This window comes from Gadus chalcogrammus, chromosome 4 (assembly GCF_026213295.1).
Source record: "Gadus chalcogrammus isolate NIFS_2021 chromosome 4, NIFS_Gcha_1.0, whole genome shotgun sequence".
Taxonomy (NCBI): Eukaryota; Metazoa; Chordata; class Actinopteri; order Gadiformes; family Gadidae; genus Gadus; species Gadus chalcogrammus.
This window is the reverse complement of record NC_079415.1, coordinates 35,251,394-35,271,867: the sequence shown is the minus strand read 5'-3', so window position 1 is coordinate 35,271,867 and position 20,474 is coordinate 35,251,394. Positions and strand designations below refer to the sequence as shown.

Genomic DNA, 20,474 nt, shown 5'->3' with positions numbered 1-20,474 from the left:
CATGGACCTGACACATACGAACAAGGAAATTACGAGCAAGTGACGTAGTTCCCGCCCAGACGCTGATTGGCTGATACGTTTGCCACTTTGCATATTGACTTTTTGGATTCCTCTTTGGATTCCCTCTTTGGATTCCGTTTTGGATTCCGTTTTGCGGATTGAAATGTCATTTGAATATCGCAACACAAGGAGCGTGGCGAAGTGGATTGCAATCACGGGGACGCTATAGCTTTTCAATTTGTATAAAGGAACTCAAAGAATTTGACAAAATGTTATTCTATTTGTATTGTTAGAACTTTTGCAAATTTAATTGAGGATTGCATTGTCACTTTGCATTTTAAAATACACTTTGAATAACGTATTTACAAATTACATTATAAAATTGCATAATGCATTGTCAAATGCATAATGGAATTCCAAATTGCATTGCCATTTGAATTTTGCTACATATATGCTTCCATAGTATGCTGTGTGTAAATGTGCTCTATAAATAAAACTTACTTACTTACTTACTATCTAAGTAGCTTGCAGTTGTCACCCTACCACTCCAAATGTAAAACTGACGTTTACAAATATGCAACAATGGTCAGAAAAGTAGTTGTGTTTTTTAATATATATTTACCATTCAATATTGCAATCGCTGCTGGCAGTCCCATTGAAGAACACGGCAGCGCGGCCTGTTTTTGAACTATACAGGCTTACATGAACCACGTGACCACCCTGCCGGCGAGATTAGAGAGTGTCGCAACTCTTCTCTCTCATGGCTCTGGCACAAGCCCCCAGGAACACTGCATACTTCCGCCATCCACCAGTGCTCAGCGGCCAAGCCTGGTATTGCAGCTGTTTAAGCGGGCTGTGGACGGGTCCCTCAAATCATGGGACCCAGAAGTAGATATCTCCGTTCACTCCAATACAAGTGGGGAACAGGAATGTGTCTCCGCAAAAAATGTCTGGATATCAATCAAAGGCTCATAATTACCTTCATGCCATGTCCTAAAAAAAATTCAGTTTTTTCTCTTTCAAAACGCCACCTCAAGCGTTTTATAAGCTGTTATCTCGCTGGGGAAGAGGGGTGTGCAGCTGAAAGGAGTCGTAGTGAAACAAATGGCATCCGAGAGGGCCTAGTTCAGTGCTCCGTTAACGTGTCCGATTTTTGGACTGGTTCATCTGCTGCTCAATAACTCTCACGGTCCTCTGCTTGCGATCATTGTGATTCATCATGTATTGATCCATTTATTCAAAAGATCCAAAGACAAAGAACAGGTGCATTACGGTATCATTTTATATTGTTGTTGGACCGGAGTGGGGGGGGTGGGCACGCATGCGTTCTATATTTCTGCATACGGTACGTCACGAACTAGGCCACGTGTCTTGGCCCCATAACGCCGAAACAAATCGCTCCTGTATGTTACCCTGCGCCACTGAGCAGTTTGTATAGGAATGAATGGGCGGCCAGTCCGTGGTCCATCCTTTATTATGTCCATGCTCTGGCAGCATCTTTAGACGGATGAGGAAGCCGGAGCCAATACGTCATAGGCCACGCCTACTGGATACAAACGCAGCGCGGGAGTCAGATGAGGTCAGGTACATATGGCCGTCCCGTTGCTAGAACACGGCAGCGCCAAACATTTCACTGACGACTGCTTCCTCAACTTGGGCCAATACAGAGCTGGACTTGCTCAACGTCTGAAAATCAAGTCTGGATCAGTACCAACTCTCCTCGGCTCAGCTACAAACCTCGAAAAAGTAAGTTAACTAACGCCATATCATTGTGTTGCTTTACTGTATATGTTTACCTTGTTAGCATTATAATGCTGCTTTAGCATTAGCGCTACAGCTAACAGTCAAGTTACTGTCGCTAATGTTACGGTAGATAGTATCAGTTATGTGTGTAAATAAATACCATGGACCAATTATAGAGAAAGGACAGTGGACTAATACATGGCCGCCCATTCATTCCTATAAATACACACACTGTAAGTCGAGTGTGCATCTCCGCAAGCATGGGGCATCACACGAGAATGGGCACAATTCAACAAAGGGGCTACAGGCACTTATCTCTACTGCTTGGATACCAAGGGAATGCAATGTTTAACAATGTCTGCTCATACTACAACAAACGAATACAACTGTATTCTACCGGCCACTGGACCGCAGTAGTTCTAAGCGTTTTACTGATGAGGAGATTGACCTGTTAAAACTCATCCTAAATACATATGGTGCGTTCCAGGTAACCCGTGTTTTCGCCCCCTTCTACCCTCTTGGGCCCAATCTCATTCCTTTGCTACATAGAAAATCTCAGCCCTAGCCCTCGCTGTTGCGCGTTCACGCGCCGTGGAGTCATGTCCCAATACTCTTTAATGTAGCTTTAAGGGGTAAGGGGGAGGGCTAACATTAGGGGTGTGCCAAAATATCGATACTACGACATATCGCGATATTTCGTCTTGCGGGACGTTATCGATATGCTGACGCCAAATATCGATATCCCATGGCATGCTATTTTATGTATTCTTTAATATAGGTATTAGTGGGCAACTAACACAGTATTCAAAGACGTTCCCGAAATTCAGCCGTGGTGCAGAGTTACAGCCACTCCGAGCCAGTCGCACATTGAGCTTCCCCCAAATGCGCTGTTTGGTGTCTGTAGCTATAATGCAAATGAGGAGGAGCGAGGCGGGTCAAGGAGGAGGGTGGGGGTGTGGCCCTGAGCAGCTTGCAGCCACGGTACCATTCGCTCTGTTTACAGTGGATGTATCGCAATGGCGAGGCGCACACAGCCTTTAGCCGTGTTCTGTAAATATTCTAGAACACACGGGAGTCCTGGAGCTCTATATCAAAATATTATCATATAGCCTACATAGATATCTATATCATAATATATATTATAACCGCCAAAAGATGTGTGAGCCGATATTATGAATCTCAAACGACCGCGTTGGGTTCTCCGACGTTCCTGGTTCTTCAACGTCCTCATCAATGTGAAGTAGACTGAACCACGACAAGGAGGAGAAAGGGATCGTTGCCGGGCAGCGCTTTATCATTTATCATTTAATACATATTATCACGGCCGATATAATGAATCACAAACGACTTGTCGGGTTCTGCGACGTCTCTGGTTTTTCCACTTTCACATCAACCTGAAGTCGACTGAACCGGGCGCTGCCTGCTGCCGGCTGCCGGGCGATGGTGCCTCGCGGCAACCGGCGGCATGTCGCAGTTCATGTACTTCAGCCAGTCAAAGCCAAAGTTCCTTTCCCCCAATTCCTTCCCAACCATGGCTCAGATAACCCCCACAACAGTCTCGTTGTGGAAATACAAGACACGTCAAAGAACCGACAAGAAACACTTGCGTTACAGTGTGTGTGTGTGTTCACACAAACACACACGCATGTGGCGCTCGCACGGTCGAGTCTCATTGGCGGGCCAACGTCTCTGGGCGGGCCAGGCAGAGTAAGGGGAGGAGCTGAGATTCCTGATGACGTCAAGAATACAGACATTCCAAATCAGCGCACTTGAGCCTCCGTTTTTTCAAAGGCGAGCAGAACCATAGATATAATATAGGAACACAATAATTGTTAACATTTAACAACAACAAGAATTTCTTCAGTGACACAGATATCGTGATGTATCGTGGGTGAAATTTCTTGCAATATATCGATAATCGCAGAATCGCTGTATCGTGATATTATCGTTATCGTGGGTAAAATATCGTGATAGTATCGTATCGTGGGGTACCTAGTGATGCCCAGCCCTAGCTAACATCCCCTCAAAATTGAGATTTTCGATGGGCACCCTCAAAGCGCTTCAGTTCTGACTTGCTCCCACAATACCTTGCGAGAAAACGGAAAATCAAGAAATATCCTAGACAAGATGGAGGGCGAAAAGATGCGACAGGATTGGAAAAACACAAATGTAAGTATTTTCTCTGTAATTAACTAGTAATTATTTTATAAATTATACTCTGCAGCCCGGCCACGGGCTTCGAAGCCCGGCCGCGGACTCTCGGGCCGAGTCTGTGGCCGACTTTCGCGGAAGATCGCGAAAGTCCGATCACGGGCTCTGCAGCCCGGCCGTCGGACTTTCGCAGGCCGCCCGACCCCGGTTCTCGGCCGGGCTGCAGCCCGTGATCGTGCTCGGCAGCCCGGCCGAGAACCGGGGTCGGGCGGCCCACTCTGCAGCCCGGCCGTCGGACTTTCGCAGGCCGCCCGACCCCGGTTCTCGGCCGGGCTGCAGCCCGTGATCGTGCTCTGCAGCCCGGCCGAGAACCGGGGTCGGGCGGCCCACTCTGCAGCCCGGCCGTCGGGCTGCAAGACCGGGCTGGATATCATGTCGTATGATATCCAGATCTTCCATGTTCTAGTGACTCCAGGTTAAAAATAAGCTTTATGCTAATATATTATATTAGTAACATTCTATAAGTAATATTATATATACAAATATATTATATTATATTAGTAATATTACATGGTTAATCAATGTAATTTTTGGCAGTACTATATTGTGTACATAGCTATTATATATTGTACGTAACATATGGCCATATCACCCAGTTCTGGCACATAATTCCTAATTCCTTCTTATTCGTTTTCTTTCAGGACATCGTTGAGTCCACTGCCACCAGCCCCCCCACCTCTCCCTCATGCTCCTCCACCCCAGGCACCTCTTCCACCACCCCACCCCTTCCAAGAGGAGAGTGCCAGGGAGCAGGCGAGGCATGAGGAGAGCGAGGCAAAGTTGGCGGAATGGTGGAGAAGATGTGATTCTCCACCATTCTCTCAAAAGCTGAGTGTGTGTGTATTTTTAGATGCTTGTGTGTGTATTTTTAGATGTGTTGTTCAGTGTTTCTTATTTAAATAAAGTGTTTCTTCTAAAGTGTTCTTGTTCATAACTGATTATTATTATCTAAGGGTGCACTTACACTAGGCCAAAATATAAATACCATTTCAGGTTAAACATCTTTACAATGGGTCTTGCTCGTTGCCCGAGACAATGGCAGCCAGTCTGTCTCTTGTAACATTACCAGGGGTCTGGTTATCTGCTAGGGGGCACGGGGAGGCCATGATGACGTCACAGGGTAGGGTTGTCCCATTTGGTAGGGGATCGGTTAGGGTAGCAATGAGGGGTAGCAATGAGCATGAGCAATGAGGGTTAGGGTTGAGATATAGGGTTGAGACAGTGAGCAAAGAAACGGGATTGGGCCTTGTACTCCCAGATATAACTGGTTATTAACGGGAAAAAAGTGTACCTGAAACGCACTATTATTCTGATTCAAATCAAAGGGTTATTAGCCGATTTCGGCGGAGCTTGATGTAATGGTATTGGGTTGTTGAGATGAACTATAAAATATGTAAACAAATCAAGGATGTAATATCATTTCATAGAACTCATTTTAAGCATTAGGCTAATGTAATTCACCAAACATGCCTCTCTTGTATCTTCTTACAACTTGCACCTGGAATACATACAAGGTAAAAAATTGAGTACTGATTTTTCTTTGTTCTCTCTACGCAGGCCAGCTCATCAAGTGCTTACATTCAGCAGCTTCTCAAGGGATGTTGCCTGCCAGACAGAAAACCTGGAAACGCATATTTGTAGGCACAAAGCTGTCCTTAAAGTCTATGCAGCCCCATTTTAAAAGTGAAGGTGTGTACATTACTCATTGAGTATTTTTTTTCTTTGATTTGGTAGATTCTAGGCAGCATAAATTCTAGGCTGATGCTAGATTCTAACTGCGCTAAAAAGCCTGGTCCTCTTTGGAAAAGCATCATGACCAGCGCCCTGCTAAAACACGAGTCAAACTTGGGAGTTGCATTTCAAAGATGGAATCAGCCAAGAGCCCAGAATGGTTTCAAGACAGATGCCACATGAGCTGGTTTATCATTCTCAAACATCAATGAATTCATAATGCATGAATGTTAGCTGATCAGCTTAGAGGGAAGGAGACGTTGTTGCTTTTTAGTGTCGAAATAGAATTGCGCTTCGCATGTCATGTTGTGATCAGATCATTTTGCGCTGGTGTTCGTTGAGTGTCCTTAACTTGGCCAACCACTTGAGCTTTGAGTCTAGGGAGGAGGGTGTTGGAGGAGACGTCCCTCTCCAAAACTGTGAATCTGTGTCTGCAGTACACATTTTAAACCCCCTGTGTCAATGTTGCGTACATTTAAATAGTTTCTTTCCCGTGTACAAATACACAATGCCTCCCTTTATGCAAATAATGTATCAAAACAATTACTTTTTCCTTTTTTTCTCCCTCTGCAGAAGACTGCGATGCCTTTGGAGACCGTAGCACTCAGCGTGGCGCCACATCAGAGAGCCTGGGTGTTGTCGCCCCTGGCTCCTCCTCCCACATGTCCAGTCACAGCGAGGAACTGGTGGTTAGCAGAATAAAGAAATATTTTGGCATTTTTGCACTTGTAAATAGTTAATCGCTTTTTAGCCCACATTCAGATGTGAACTCATTCTTGCATGCGAGGGTCTTGAATCCAAAAAAAAAAATAGGCAGGCAAGACATTGAAATTGCAGGGCGTGCCAAGCCGCGACCGAACCAGCTTGGCAGTGTAAAAACGCCTAATCTGTCGGTAGTGGGGATTGAAAACTGTTCTGTGAAAATGACAGAATATGTCTTGTGTTTGTTTCCTTCTTTATGTGGAAAGCAGCAAACCCCAGACACCATTTCAATCAAGCTTGAAGAGGATATTGGTGGAGGCTTGCCCGCTGGAGGTTAGTAATAAACATTGCATCTATGCAAGAAAACAACCTTGATCAACTGAGAATGTACTAGATTCTACCTGCGCTAAAAAGCCTGATCCTCTTTGGAAAAGCATCAGGACCAGAGCCCTGCTAAAAGACGAGTCAAACTTGGGAGTTACATTTCAAAGATGGAATCAGGGTTTCAAGACAGATGCCACATGAGCTGGTTTATCATTCTCAAACATCAATAAATTCATAATGCATGCAATGTTAGCTGATCAGCTTAGAGGGAAGGACACGTTGTTGCCTTTTAGTGTCCAAATAGAAATTGTGCTTGCCTCGCTTGTCATGTTGTGCTCAGATCACTTTGCGCTGGTGTTCGTTGAGTTTCCTTAACCTGGCAAACCACTTGAGCTTTGAGTCTAGGGAGGAGGGTGCTGGAGGAGACGTCCCTCCCCAAAACTGTGAATCTTTGTCAGCAGCTCACATTTTAAACCCTCTGTGTCAATGTTGCATACATTTAAAAAGTTTCTTTCACGTGTAAAAATACACAATGCCTCCCTTTATGCAAATAATGTATCAAAACAATTACTTTTTTACCTTTTTTTTCTCCCTCTGCAGAAGACTGCGATGCCTTTAGAGACCGTAGCAATCAGCGCAACGCCACCTCAGAGATTCTGGGTGAGGACGCCCCTGGCTCCTCTCACATGGCCAGTCACAGCGAGGAACTGAAGATTCTGAGTGTCTACGGAAAAGGGGAGGGCCCACTGGCGGTGGACGGCCATAACACCCTCTTCACCGCGTCTGAAGTGGAGGCCCTGAACTTGCTGTCTGCGGACCACAGTGCGGCCAAGAGCCTGGAGCGCGGCGAGCGGCTGGTCTGCCACGAGGAGCTGAGTGTGCAGGTTGGAAATCATCTTCTCATTCAGCATCCAAAAGAGAGGCTTCCTCTGTTACAACTCCAGCACACACCCTTAGAAAGCTCACACCTCTAGGATTTAATGAGTCGTACGTGTAGCCTGGCTATTTCCAGACTCGTTGGTCTGGGGAAGCTGCTGTCATTTTCTTCAGCACAAGAGGCTTGATCAACTTGTTCAACTGACTCTGTACGCAAATGGCTGTTTGCCGTCGCTTACCTGTCGTCATTGTGTTAATCCAGCCAATAGGGCGCCAGGGGGAGAGGCCAACTTGGTGATTGGCACTGTCGCACCAAAATTGTATCGGGGTGAAAATTGTACCACCTTCGTAATTCGCGTTCGAAACATTACGTCATCGTTCGACACGATTGTCCGTTGCTTCGCGCCCATGTTGCCAAAGAAGAAATAACATAATACAGACAACACTTTTTTTTACTTTATATTTGTATTGTATTGAATTTAGCTAGTAAACTGAGTGTTTTAAAGTGTATCATAGTTTAGCTAGCTTGTGTTAATACACTCAGTTTACTAGCTAAATGCTATTAAACAATTAAATACAATGCAATTATAAAGTTAGCAACGCTAATAAATGTCATTTGTAAAATAAGTGTTATCTGCTTAATGTTATTTCGTCTTGTGACGCTCAATGAATGAGCGCGAATGTTTGTGAATATTCATGAACCTTCCCACGTCATCGTTCGTCCGTTGCCAGGCAGGTTTGGAAATTTCGAACACAGATTACGTAGGCGGTACACGTTTCGCCCCCCGGTACAATTTTGGTCTCAAAAAACGGTCTCAGCTTCTCCAAAAACTAGGGATGGGCAAAATGATTATTTTCCGGGAACTAGTTCTTTCAGTTCAGTTCACTATAACGATTCGTTTATTTGATTCGTTCGTTTTGATTCGTTTGTCACGTTAGATTACATCTTAAAAAAAATAAAAAATAAAAAAACTTTTTTTTATAATTTTTTTTTTTTCTTAATTGGTCGTGGGTCCGGATAGGACCGTCAAGACCGCAGTCCGCCGTTTGGAGATGCCTGCTATATAGTATGTCGAAAGTCCCACCAATATTTATACCACTTGCTTACTCTCTATATTTCATTCATGGTTTTACATTTATAATTTTATTTTACTTTACATTTAATTCTTCATTGTTCAGGCATTACAGAACTTGCATGGTCATAAATAAATAATACGAACTGCAGTTTAATTTCTTTGTTTGTTCTTAAATTGACGTAGAATGGAGCAAAGACTCCTGGGATTGGGAAATGCGTTTATCCAATAAACAGATGGAGGTCAAGTCTATTTTCGAAAAAATGTAGGGGGATATATGAGTCGAATGGTATGAACCAAGAAACGTCAGAGAGAGAGAGCGCGCATATTCGACGGTACCGCCTTGTCATTGGTTTACCCAGGTGCCATTCCAACACCATTGCTACCTCTCATTGGCTGAATCTTTGAGAAAGTTGTAGACTCAATCAATGGAAGTCGCGGGGAGACGGAGCTCTGTTCGTTTGTATATTTTATTTACGTGACCATATGTTTGGTTTATGTTAAAAAAAAAGAATCAAAGAACCAGTTCTTCTTGTTTTGGGGAACCAGTTCTTGTCGTTCACGTTCGGGATTCGTTCGTTGTAACGAATCCCGACCGACACATCCCTACCAAAAACGTATCGGAAGCAGAAAGATAAGAATTGCTCTTCTGCAGACCCTTATGAAGGGCGAATTCAAATCGCCGTTAGAGCAGGTTGGGGGAATCCAGTCCATCGTAATTGGGGATTAACAACTATTCTGTGCAAATGAAAGGAAATTAAAATGTGTTTCCTTCTTTATGTGGAAAGCCGGAGACCCCAGACACCATTTCAATCAAGGTTGAAGAGGATATTGGTGGAGGCATGCCCGCTGTAGGTTAGTAATACACATTGCATCCATGCAAGCCAACTGACCTACCAACTGAGAATGTACTCGATTCTAACTGCGCTGGTCCTCTTTTGAAAAGCATCATGACCGTCACCCTGCTAAAACACAAGGACTACTATGCAGTTTTATAGTAAAATGATTTACATCTTCTTCATGACAGGTGTCAGGAATGCTGAATCCGCTCTGATTCCCAGTATAACTACAGTATTGGTAAAGCAGGTGATCGGAAACCACAGATGACCTGGGTTGTGTCTTTATGACCTCCCCACATCCTTCAAAGGCGGAGACGTAGCGGTGCCTTCTCAGCTGACGCCTTTGACCCTTGACCCCCCCCCAAGGGGAACAAGGAAAATGCATAATAAACAAAAAGACGTTAGAAAGAAAGAATGTCAAAATATACTTCTTCCAATACACCAGTGTGTAAAAGTACATGCTGTATCCCTTTGTGCAAATAATTAATTAATACCATTACTTTCTCTCTTTGTTTCCTCTCTGAAGAAGACGTCAATGACATCAGAGACTGCAGCACGCAGCGTGGTGCCACCTCGGAGAGTCTGGGTGTGGACGCCCCTGGCTCCTCCCACATGTCAAGTCACAGCGGGGAGCTGCGGATCCTGAGCGTTTACGGAAAAGGGGAGGGCCCACTGGCGGTGGATGGTTGGTGGAAGGTTTCTCCCAACAATGCCAATATGATCGTACACATGAGGACCCGACCAGACGAGAAGCCGTACGGGTGTGACCAATGCACGAAGAGCTTCAGTCAGAAAGGCAACCTGAAAATCCACATGAGTACGCACTCCGGGGAGAAGCCCTACAGGTGTGACCAATGCGCAAAGCACTACAGTCATAGCTACACCCTCAAGATGCACATGAGGACCCACACCGGTGAGAAACCCCACAGGTGTGACCAATGCAGGAAGCGCTTCAGTCTAAGTGAACACCTGAAGGGCCACATGAAGACTCACACCTGGGAGAAACCCTACAGCTGTGACCATTGCAAAAAGCGCTTCGCTCGGCATGGCGACCTGAACGTCCACATGAGGACTCACTCCGGCGAGAAGCCCTACAAGTGTGACCAATGCACGAAGAGCTTCAGTCAGAAAGGCCACCTGAAGACCCACATGAGAACTCACTCCGGCGAGAAGCCCTACAAGTGTGACCAATGCACAAAGCGCTTCAGTCAGACAAGAGGCCTGAAGACCCACATGAGGACTCACTCTGGGGTGAAGCCCTACAAGTGTGACCAATGCACGATGCGCTTCAGTCAGAAAGGTACTTTGAAGATCCACATGAGGACTCACTCCAAGGAGAAGTCCTACAAGTGTGACCAATGCACAAAGTGCTTCAGTCTGAAAGGCAACCTGAAGACCCACATGAGAACTCACTCCGGCGAGAAGCCCTACAAGTGTGACCAATGCACAAAGCGCTTCAGTCGGAACAGAGGCCTGAAGATCCACATGAGAACTCACACCGGCGAGAATCCCTACAGGTGTGACCAATGCACGAAGGGCTTCAGTCTGAAAGGCACCCTGAAGATCCACATGAAGACTCACTCCGGTTAGAAGCCCTGCCTGTTAGTGCATTGCAACGCCAGCTACAGCGACCCAAGCGATTTGAGTGTGCACATGCTCAAGCACACGGGCAATGGGGTGCTTTCACACAGGGTAACGGGGCGCTTTGATTGAGAGCTCTGTCCGGTATTTGTCGAAATTAATGCTTTTAGTTTTTCTTTTCATCAGGATTAAACATTTTCCAGCTTTTGATTCGCTTTGTTTTGTTTTGTTGTCATTTTAGTAATTTATGTCTGTGTGATAAAGAACTTATTTCTCTGATTCTTCTGACAGCAAAATATTAGGAAACTCTCACATCGTTGGTAAATACAAAGGAAACTTGTGAGGGGAGTATATCACGAACCTCGCTGAACATACCCAGGCTTTCTTGGGAAAACCTGGTTCGACAGAGACGCAACCCGAAGTGAGAGTTAAATGGTTCCACGACACTCACTTTAGATTAAATTAGTCCAACCAGGTTTTCCGCTTTAGGTTCCATGCACGTTCACATAAAAGGTGTGTTTATCACGTCATTTGACTCCCCCTTATGCAAAGTGAATCGAGCATGCGTGGTGTATTATGAATTCCTATGAGGAATTCAAAGTCCAAATCACAGCAATGGGGAACAGGGTTGCCCATAATATGGCTAGGGTGGCGTGCTGGCAAAAAATAGCCCTCTGTGTTAATTCATAAGTGAAAAGATTCTGCTTATTGTCTAAAAATATCATTTATCATCATGCCTGTTACCCCCATATATGTGGTGCCAGCACGCTCCTACGAACATGGGGCCTAGTCAAAAATAAATATTTAAATAATATTCAATGTGGTAAGTTGTAAGCATCCATTTGAATAATTTCAGGTGAATCTAGCATATGATTTGCAATGGCCTAGGCTCACCTTTAGTCACATGTTGATTACCTGCAGCAAATAAAACAAATTTAATACGACTGGGAGGAGGACCGCTCCACCGCCCTTCACCACATCGGAGGAGCTGGCTCTCGCCAATAACGAAGGTCGGCCGTTGATGGTAGGAGTGGAAGGGGGGGGGCGTCCTCTGACCCCACTGCCTCGACTTCCAAGGCCTTTGTAATGAGTATGTATTCATGTATTGGCAATGGACATCAATAATTGTCTTGCTAATCAAATTGTTGTGAAATGATTGAGTGTAATTTAATTGTCATTTTTAGTTGAAGGTACAAACATTAGTTTGGAGGAGCTGCCGACAATCTCCAATCAGAGGCATATAACTATCAAAGCAAAGTGTCACGTACTCTTCTAAATGTTTAATTTCTGGACAGAATATCCTATAATAGGTTTCCCAGATTCTTGCAGGCGACTGTCGGCCTGTGACTCCAGGGCGACTATGGAGGTGATTTTTCTGAACAATTCTCACAGCTATAGTATGAATAAAAAATGCCTAGGCCTAATTGTGTCACTGACATAGCGGTTATGTGTATGCGGCTGATGGTGGATGCTGCTGAAGGTGAATGCTGCTGATGGTGGATGCTGCTGATGGTGGATGCTGATGATGGTGGATGCTGATGGCTGCTGCTGCAGGTCGCTGCTGCTTGAGGCGATGGCTGCTTGAGCTGGCTGGTGCCGGATAACACTGCTGCTGCAGGTCGCTGCTGCTTGAGGCGATGGCTGCTTGAGCTGGCTGGTGGTGGCGAAGGATGGTGGTGTCGCCTTCTGCTGCTAGTGGTGGCGGCTTGTGCTGGCGACGGCTGTTGGTGGTGGTGGCGGCAACTGCTGCGATTGTCGTCCTTCCTTTCGACCTGATGCACTTTACTATCCTTAACCTCAGCCTGATGTTTGTGGAGTATTTTCTTTGTTTATTAATAACTTATAATATTCCTCCCTGTTCCTTCACTTTGTTCTTGTTTTACAAGTTAGACATACACGCACACCTGTTTACACATTTGTTGTTCTTGTTCCACACATGACTAACATTGTTTTATTTATTGATAGCCCCTGGCTCTACTTTGCTGTTCTTGTTCACTTACTGTATGTTTGCTTTGTTGTTCTTAGTCCTTGTTCCCACTTGTTTTTGGTTCCACAAACCTCAGCCTGATATATCTGGCATCTCAAACACTGGGTCCAGCTTTACCATCGCCTACTCCTTTGCAGTGTGCAGATGTTATGCAGTGGAATCTGCATTTGCTGCAGGGTTTTATAACGAGTGGTCCATTTTACTTGTATTGCTTTTTTAATTGTCTCCTTTCCTCACCGTATTCCTCTCTTGTCAACACTTATATATACAATATTCATCCCTGTTCCTTCACTTTGTTGTTTTTCAAGTTGGACACACACACACACACATTATTGTTGTCAGACCCATTGTTTAATAAAACTTTAATTTGTTATTCTTTAATATATGTGATACTTTGTGTGCGGCTTAGTCTTAAAAGTAGCATGGTTGTGTGGTCAGCTCCTGACTCATCAGAAGAAGTTGCCTGGACACTAAATGCTAAATGGACTGTTGACTCTGCTTTCTCAATCGCTCTCTGACCACGGGTACGTGAATCGGAATTACAAGCAAAATCAAGAACACTTAAAAATAATAATAATAATAATACATTTAATTTAGAGGCGCCTTTCAAGACACCCAAGGTTACAGAGCATATAGTCATCATAAATCGTTTTTTTTTTTTTAAAAAGACATTGTGGAAAAAAAAACAAATAAAAAATATTTAATTTGTTTATTTATATTTAGTCCAGTTGCGCTAAAATGAACATCTTGAATCGTCTTTGATTTCAGAACAGATGAAGTGAGGTTAAGCCACTAAAGTCAGTGCTACCCATGTGCTACCCATGCTTACACGAACGTGAAGCTTTACCTCAAACTTAAAAACGTATCTAAGTAGCTTGCAGTTGTCACCCTACCACTCCAAATGTAAAACTGACGTTTACAAATATGCAACAATGGTCAGATAAGTACTTGTGTTTTTTAATTTATATTTACCATTCAATATTGCAATCGCTGCTGGCAGTCCCATTGAAGAACACGGCAGCGCGGCCTGTTTTTGAACTATACAGGCTTACATGAACCACGTGACCACCCTGCCGGCGAGATCAGAGAGTGTCGCAAAATGGTCGCAACTCTTCTCTCTCATGGCTCTGGCACAAACCATGGACATATTAAAGGATGGACCACAGACCGAAAATGGCCGCCCATTCATTCCTATGGAAACTGCTCAGTGGCGCAGGGCATCATACAGGAGCGATTTGCTTCCGCGTTATGTGGCCAAGACACGTGACCTAGTCCGTGACGTACCGGATGCAGAGATCTTCTTCTTTTTCTAGTTTAGTGGAGGATCATAGTTTTTCCCCATATACCGCCACCTACTGGACTACTACACAGGAGTTTGTGACAAGGACGTTGGCAAATGATACTTTAAATCATAAAAATAAATTCAAAGAAAAAACCAAACTAACGAAACAAAATAAACAAAATAAAACAAACTAACAAAATAAATGAATAAATAATAATAAAAAAAAAATATATATATACTTAAGGTTAAATTCTTCTAATTAGGTTAGTATCTTTTAGCTAATTTATCAGCAATTTCATTGCCATATATTCCATGGTGGGCTGGAATCCAACAGAACTGAATAACTAAACCAAGGCTTATAATATTTAAAAGAAGATGCTTTACCTCTATCACCAAATCTTCACGTATTGAATTATCTGTTATAAACTTAGTATCTACAACCCATCTAAGAGCGGTTATTATTGTGGCCATCTCGATTGAGTATACTGATAAAGTCACCCACTCTATATCCATATCCTTTTTCAAATTCTGGAATATATATGCCAATACCACATTGTCACCAACTTAGTATCTACAACCCATCTAAAAGCAGTTATTATTGTGGCCATCTCGAATGAGTATACTGATAAAGTCACCCACTCTATATCCATATCCTTTTTCAAATTCTGGAATATATATGCCAATACCACATTGACACCATTCTATGATAGCTGATAACCAAGGTACACACTGTAATACTATAATCAAGAGGACATACAGGCAGTTCAAATAAAAAGAGATAGAACTTTATTGATCTGGAAACTTCATAAATATGTAAGATTGCTCCATATAATACCATCGTAACATAGTAAAGGTATGTAGGCCTAAAAAATTCAGTTCAATGTTATTGCTTAAGAAACAGATTCCTTCCAACTAACTATTTACGAAAAATGCAATCAATAATTTATATAAAAGTAAATGTTTACATATCGACCAGCAACGAAGTTGGAGCAGCCTACCCAAATAATGAATTGTAATACACCAACATTGTCAACTGTCATACATAGCTAACCATAACCCTGTCATACATAGCTAAACAAGCAAATGAAAATGTAATACCTACTGTTGACATAAGTATGTATGATTGACTGTGATGTATTCTGTACTGTATATCTGTTCCACACCACAACGGGGCGTTATCAGTTTGGTAATAGATGTGATATGTTTGGTGACGTCATGCCCCCTATAAATATGAATGTTCTGGATTTGATCATTCTCTTGGCCCGCTCCCAACATGAAGGCTGGAAGAGCAGTTTAGTTATTTACTACAAAATAAATATGCCTTGAGGCTGAAGACTAAAGCTCGTCTCGTCTACTGTTGTTGCACTGTTGGACTCCTGCTGTGTTAGTAGTGCTCCTGCTAACAGGTTATGGGCCCAGTAACGACAACGATAGTTGCAACAACGGAAAGTGGCGGCAAACTTTAGCTAGTCAGCAAAAGTGTGTTAGCTAGTTAGCGCGGTGTAAACCGGGAAGCTAACAAAGCTGAGGAGAATGGCACATCAAAAGGCAAAGTGGCCGATGTTTGACGGTAGGGCCGAAGAATATGAGCTCTGGGAAGAACGGATGCTGTGTTGTATGCACCGTATCAGGTTAAAAGAGACTATTCTGAACGAGCCTGATGGACCGCTGACGGCTGAGGAACGAGCCAAGGATGAGGAGCTGAATGCTGATGCTTACTGCTCGTTGGCGCCATTACTGGATAACGTGAGCTTGGGACGCTTGGGACGTTCACGCTGATGGTAACCCACGGTTCAGCGGAGGTGAAACTGGCGGAGTTCAAGGCTAAGCTGCGAAACTTCGAGGCGTTGGAGGATGCTGAGCCAGTAGCCGAGATGGCGGGAGAAAGGGTGCTGAAGGCTCGCGCAGCACTGAAGAAAAAGAACAGCGGATCTTCGACAGAGATGGCGTGTTGGCGGTGCGGTGAAAGGGGACATCGAAAAGATGAGTGCACAAGAAAAGTTTGGTGCGGTTCCTGCAAAAGCACAAGCCACAACGCCTGCAGGAAGAAAGAGCGTGCACAAAGGTCCAGGTGTGCTCGCGCTGAAGATCACAGCGGCGGTGGCAGTAGCAGAGGCAGCGGTGGTAGCAGTGGCGGTCGGGCAGCGAATGGTGGACGGATCGAGGCGCGGGGACCCGCGATAGGACGACTTCACATTCCGGGCAGAGACTGAGGACACCTGCAAGCCAGCGCAGCAGCGGCAGATTGAGGGAAAAGCGCTGATCGTCGACACTGGCGCGACATCCCACATGCTGAACGACAGGAGCCGGTTCAAGTCCTTCGACAGCACATTCAAGCCGGAGAGCCACAGCATGGAGCTGGCCGACGGGAGGCAGACATTCGGGTTGGCGGAAGGCAGAGGAGACGCACAGGTGTGTCTCACCGACAGCGACGGACGAACATGTACAGTGACTCTCAAGAACGCCCTGTACATCCCTTCGTTCCCACAAGAACTCTTCTCCGTGAAGTGTGCCACTGCGCACCGGTGCCAAGGTACTCTTCGAGGAAGGTAACGATTAACTTGTAGCGCCTGATGGTGCAAGGTTTAGCATTCAAGTGTGTGACAGAATGTATTACTTGCAAACCAAGTGTGATGACAATGATGTGTGCAATGTTAGCCATGATATTCAAACCTGGCATGAAATTATGGGGCATTGTAACTATGATGACATACTGAAACTGCAGGATGTAACCCTGGGCATGCACATTAAGGGTGCAAAGCGTAAGCCTGAAAAGGAATGTCATGTGTGCATAGAGGGGAAGTTTACTCGGACGAGAAACAGAAATGCAACAGACAAGGTGAAAACACCACTGGAGTTGGTAAACACTGATCTAGCTGGTCCGGTGACCAATGGTTCAATCGAGGGTTACAGGTACATGCAATCTTTTACAGATGTGTGCACAGGAGTAGTATTCACATACTTCCTCAAAGCAAAGAGTGATGCCGTACTGGCTACTGAAAAGTTCTTGGCTGACATAGCGCCTCTATGGCAGTGTGAAATGCATCCGGTCAGACACGGGACCGAGTTCACAAGCAGAGAGTTTAAGACACTCCTGCGAAAGAACAAGATCAGACAAGAGACGTCCTGTCCTTACTCCCCACACCAGAATGGGATAGCTGAGAGGGAAGGGCGCACTCTCTTTGAGATGGCAAGGTGTAAGCTCATTGACAGCAACTTACCTAAGAGTCTATGGCATTACGCCGTTCAGGAAGCAGCATACACCAGAAACCGATGCTTTAACAAGCACATAGGCACAACACCATACACAGCACTGACAGGGAAGAAGTGTGATCTAACCAACATGCACAAATTCGGGTCAGAGTGTTATGCGTACATACAAGACAAGGGTAAACTAGATCCCAGGTGTGAGAATGGCTTTTCGTAGGGCACGACAAAGGCAGCCCAGCCTATCTAGTTTACTACCCCACCAAAGGTAAAGTGCAGAAGCACAGACTGGTCAAGTTTATCACTAAGACCACATGTGACAGCGAGACTCAGACTCAGGACTTAGGACTTGACCCCATTGTAAATAGTGACAAGACCGACGCACCACAGCCCAGTGCTCAGAGCACAGACGTACAGACTGACAGTCCACAATCCCAGAGGATGATGGCGAGGAGCACCAAAGGGTGACGCCACAGGCCCCAAGCAGTGGGAGGTACCCCACTAGAGAGCGAAGCCCCCAAGTTATCTCTGTGATTATGCTACTGAGGATGATAGTGGTGATGATGATAGCACACTCACCAGTGTTGACTATTGCTACCGAGCAGTGTGCGGTGTCCCACTGACCTTTAAGCAGGCTATGACATCATCACTAGCAGGTAAATGGGAGAGGGCAATGGACGAGGAGATGCAGTCATTGGAGGAGAACCAGACCTTTACCCTGACAAAATTGCCAGAGGGCAGAAAGACAGTGGGAGGTAGGTGGGTGTACTCCATTAAAGAGGGCGGTGATGGGTGTGAGCAGTACAAGGCCAGATTTGTGGCGAAGGGGTATAGCCAGAGAGAGGGAATAGATTATGGTGAGACATTCTCCACCACGGCAAATATGACCAGTGTGCGTGTAGTCATGCAAAAGGCAGCACAAGAGAACTTGGTACTACACCAAATGGATGTAAAGACGGCGTATCTACACGCACCCATTGACCGAGAAATTTACATGGACCAACCTGAAGGTTATGAAAAAGGGGAAAACAATCTAGTGTGTAAATTACAGAAGTCAATTTATGGTTTGAAACAGTCGGGACGTAACTGGAATGAAATGTTACACAAATGCTTGGTAAATGACAACTTTACTCAGAACCCAGCAGATCATTGTGTGTACACAAAAGAGTCAACGCAGGGAGGGAAGGTGATATTGTCATTTGGGTGGATGATCTCTCATCGCATCAAACAACACAATAAGTCTAGAGCAGGTGAAGGCAATGCTTTCCACCAGGTTTAAAATGAAGGACCTAGGCAGGCTGAAACACTTTCTAGGCATAGACTTCAGTCAGACTGACGATTGTGTAACCATGTCACATCAAAGGTTAAACTGAGGAAATTTTCAGGAGCCATGTTTGGTGTAGGCATCTAATGAATAGTAAATATGTTTTTGATTTAATTCTGTATTTGTTTATTCTGATTGTTAAAAGCTGTACAGGATACAGGTCACTCATAAGTGGGAGTGTTGACATAAGTATGTATGATTGACTGTGATGTATTCTGTACTGTATATCTGTTCCACACCACAAGGGGGCGTTATCAGTTTGGTAATAGATGTGATATGTTTGGTGACGTCATGCCCCCTATAATATGAATGTTCTGGATTTGATCATTCTCTTGATCATGAAGGCTGGAAGAGCAGTTTAGTTATTTACTACAAAATAAATATGCCTTGAGGCTGAAGACTAAAGCTCGTCTCGTCTACTGTTGTTGCACTGTTGGACTCCTGCTGTGTTAGTAGTGCTCCTGCTAACACTACCAACGCAACTGAAATGTTAATATTAGACAATTAACAATATTATGAAAATTACGTAGGTCTCCCATAATCATTCAGGTAATCAATACGTCCGTGCCTGTTACAGCTATTTCAATGATATGTGTGTTATATATCCGTGTTCAACGCCATTCATGTTAAGTAAAAGGACAAATCTCAGACTTTGGAAGTTAATGGAAGTTAATTCGGAATTTAATTTAATTCGGAAGTTAATGGAGCCGTGCACTTCAAAATAGGTCCATAGCAAGGAGCCGTTTGTTTCAGTACGGCTCCTTTCAGCTGCCCACCCAACATAGACTGCTAATAAAACGCTTGAGGAGGCGTTATGAAAGAAAAAAACTTACATTTTTTTAGAACAGGGTAGAATTATAATTATGAGCCTTTGATTGATATCCAGACATTTTTTGCGGAGACACAATCCTGTTCCCCACTTGTATTGGAGTGGACGGCGATATCTACTTCTGGGCCACATGAAATGACGGACCCCCGTCCACTGCCATCTTAAACAGCTGCAATACCAGGCTTGGCCTCTGAGCACTGGTGGATTGCGGAAGTAAGCCCCTATCCTGGGGGCCTGGCACAAACCCCCAGGAACACTGCATACTTCCGCAATCCACCAGTGCTCAGCGGCCAAGCCTGGTATTGCAGCTGTTTAAGCGGGCTGTGGACGGGTCCCTCAAATCATGGGACCCAGAAGTAGATATCTCCGTTCACTCCAATACAAGTGGGGAACAGGAATGTGTCTCCGCAAAAAAAACATTGATTTAAACATGATTTAAACATTTTTTTAATTTTTTTCTTTTCAAAACGCCACCTCAAGCGTTTTATTAGTCGTTTATCTCGCTGGGGAAGAGGGTGTGCAGCTGAAAGGAGTCGTAGTGAAACAAATGGCATCCGAGAGGGCCTAGTTCAGTGCTCCGTTAACGTGTCCGATTTTTTGGACTGGTTCATCTGCTGCTCAATAACTCTCACGGTCCTCTGCTTGCGATCATTGTGATTCATCATGTATTGATCCATTTATTCAAAAGATCCAAAGACAAAGAACAGGTGCATTACGGTATCATTTTATATTGTTGTTGGAGTGGGGGAGTGGGCACGCATGCGT

The 20,474-nt window shown here is 44.5% G+C and overlaps 1 protein-coding gene across 2 annotated transcripts; it reads left to right on the top strand.

The window, feature by feature from the left end:
- The first annotated feature begins 1,310 nt into the window (after positions 1-1,310).
- Positions 1,311-11,301, top strand: LOC130381390 (zinc finger protein 37-like). Of its 2 annotated transcripts, none has more exons than XM_056588994.1 (7): positions 1,311-1,746; positions 5,512-5,643; positions 6,259-6,374; positions 6,657-6,720; positions 7,312-7,595; positions 9,449-9,515; positions 10,026-11,301. In XM_056588994.1, exons 2-7 carry the CDS (start codon positions 5,553-5,555, stop codon positions 11,087-11,089), a joined length of 1,686 nt encoding a protein of 561 aa, XP_056444969.1. In that variant the 5' UTR covers positions 1,311-1,746; positions 5,512-5,552; the 3' UTR covers positions 11,090-11,301. The 2 variants fall into 2 exon arrangements, with proteins under 2 accessions (XP_056444969.1, XP_056444968.1); XM_056588993.1 differs by having other exon boundaries at positions 6,654-6,720.
- The last annotated feature ends 9,173 nt before the right edge of the window (positions 11,302-20,474 follow it).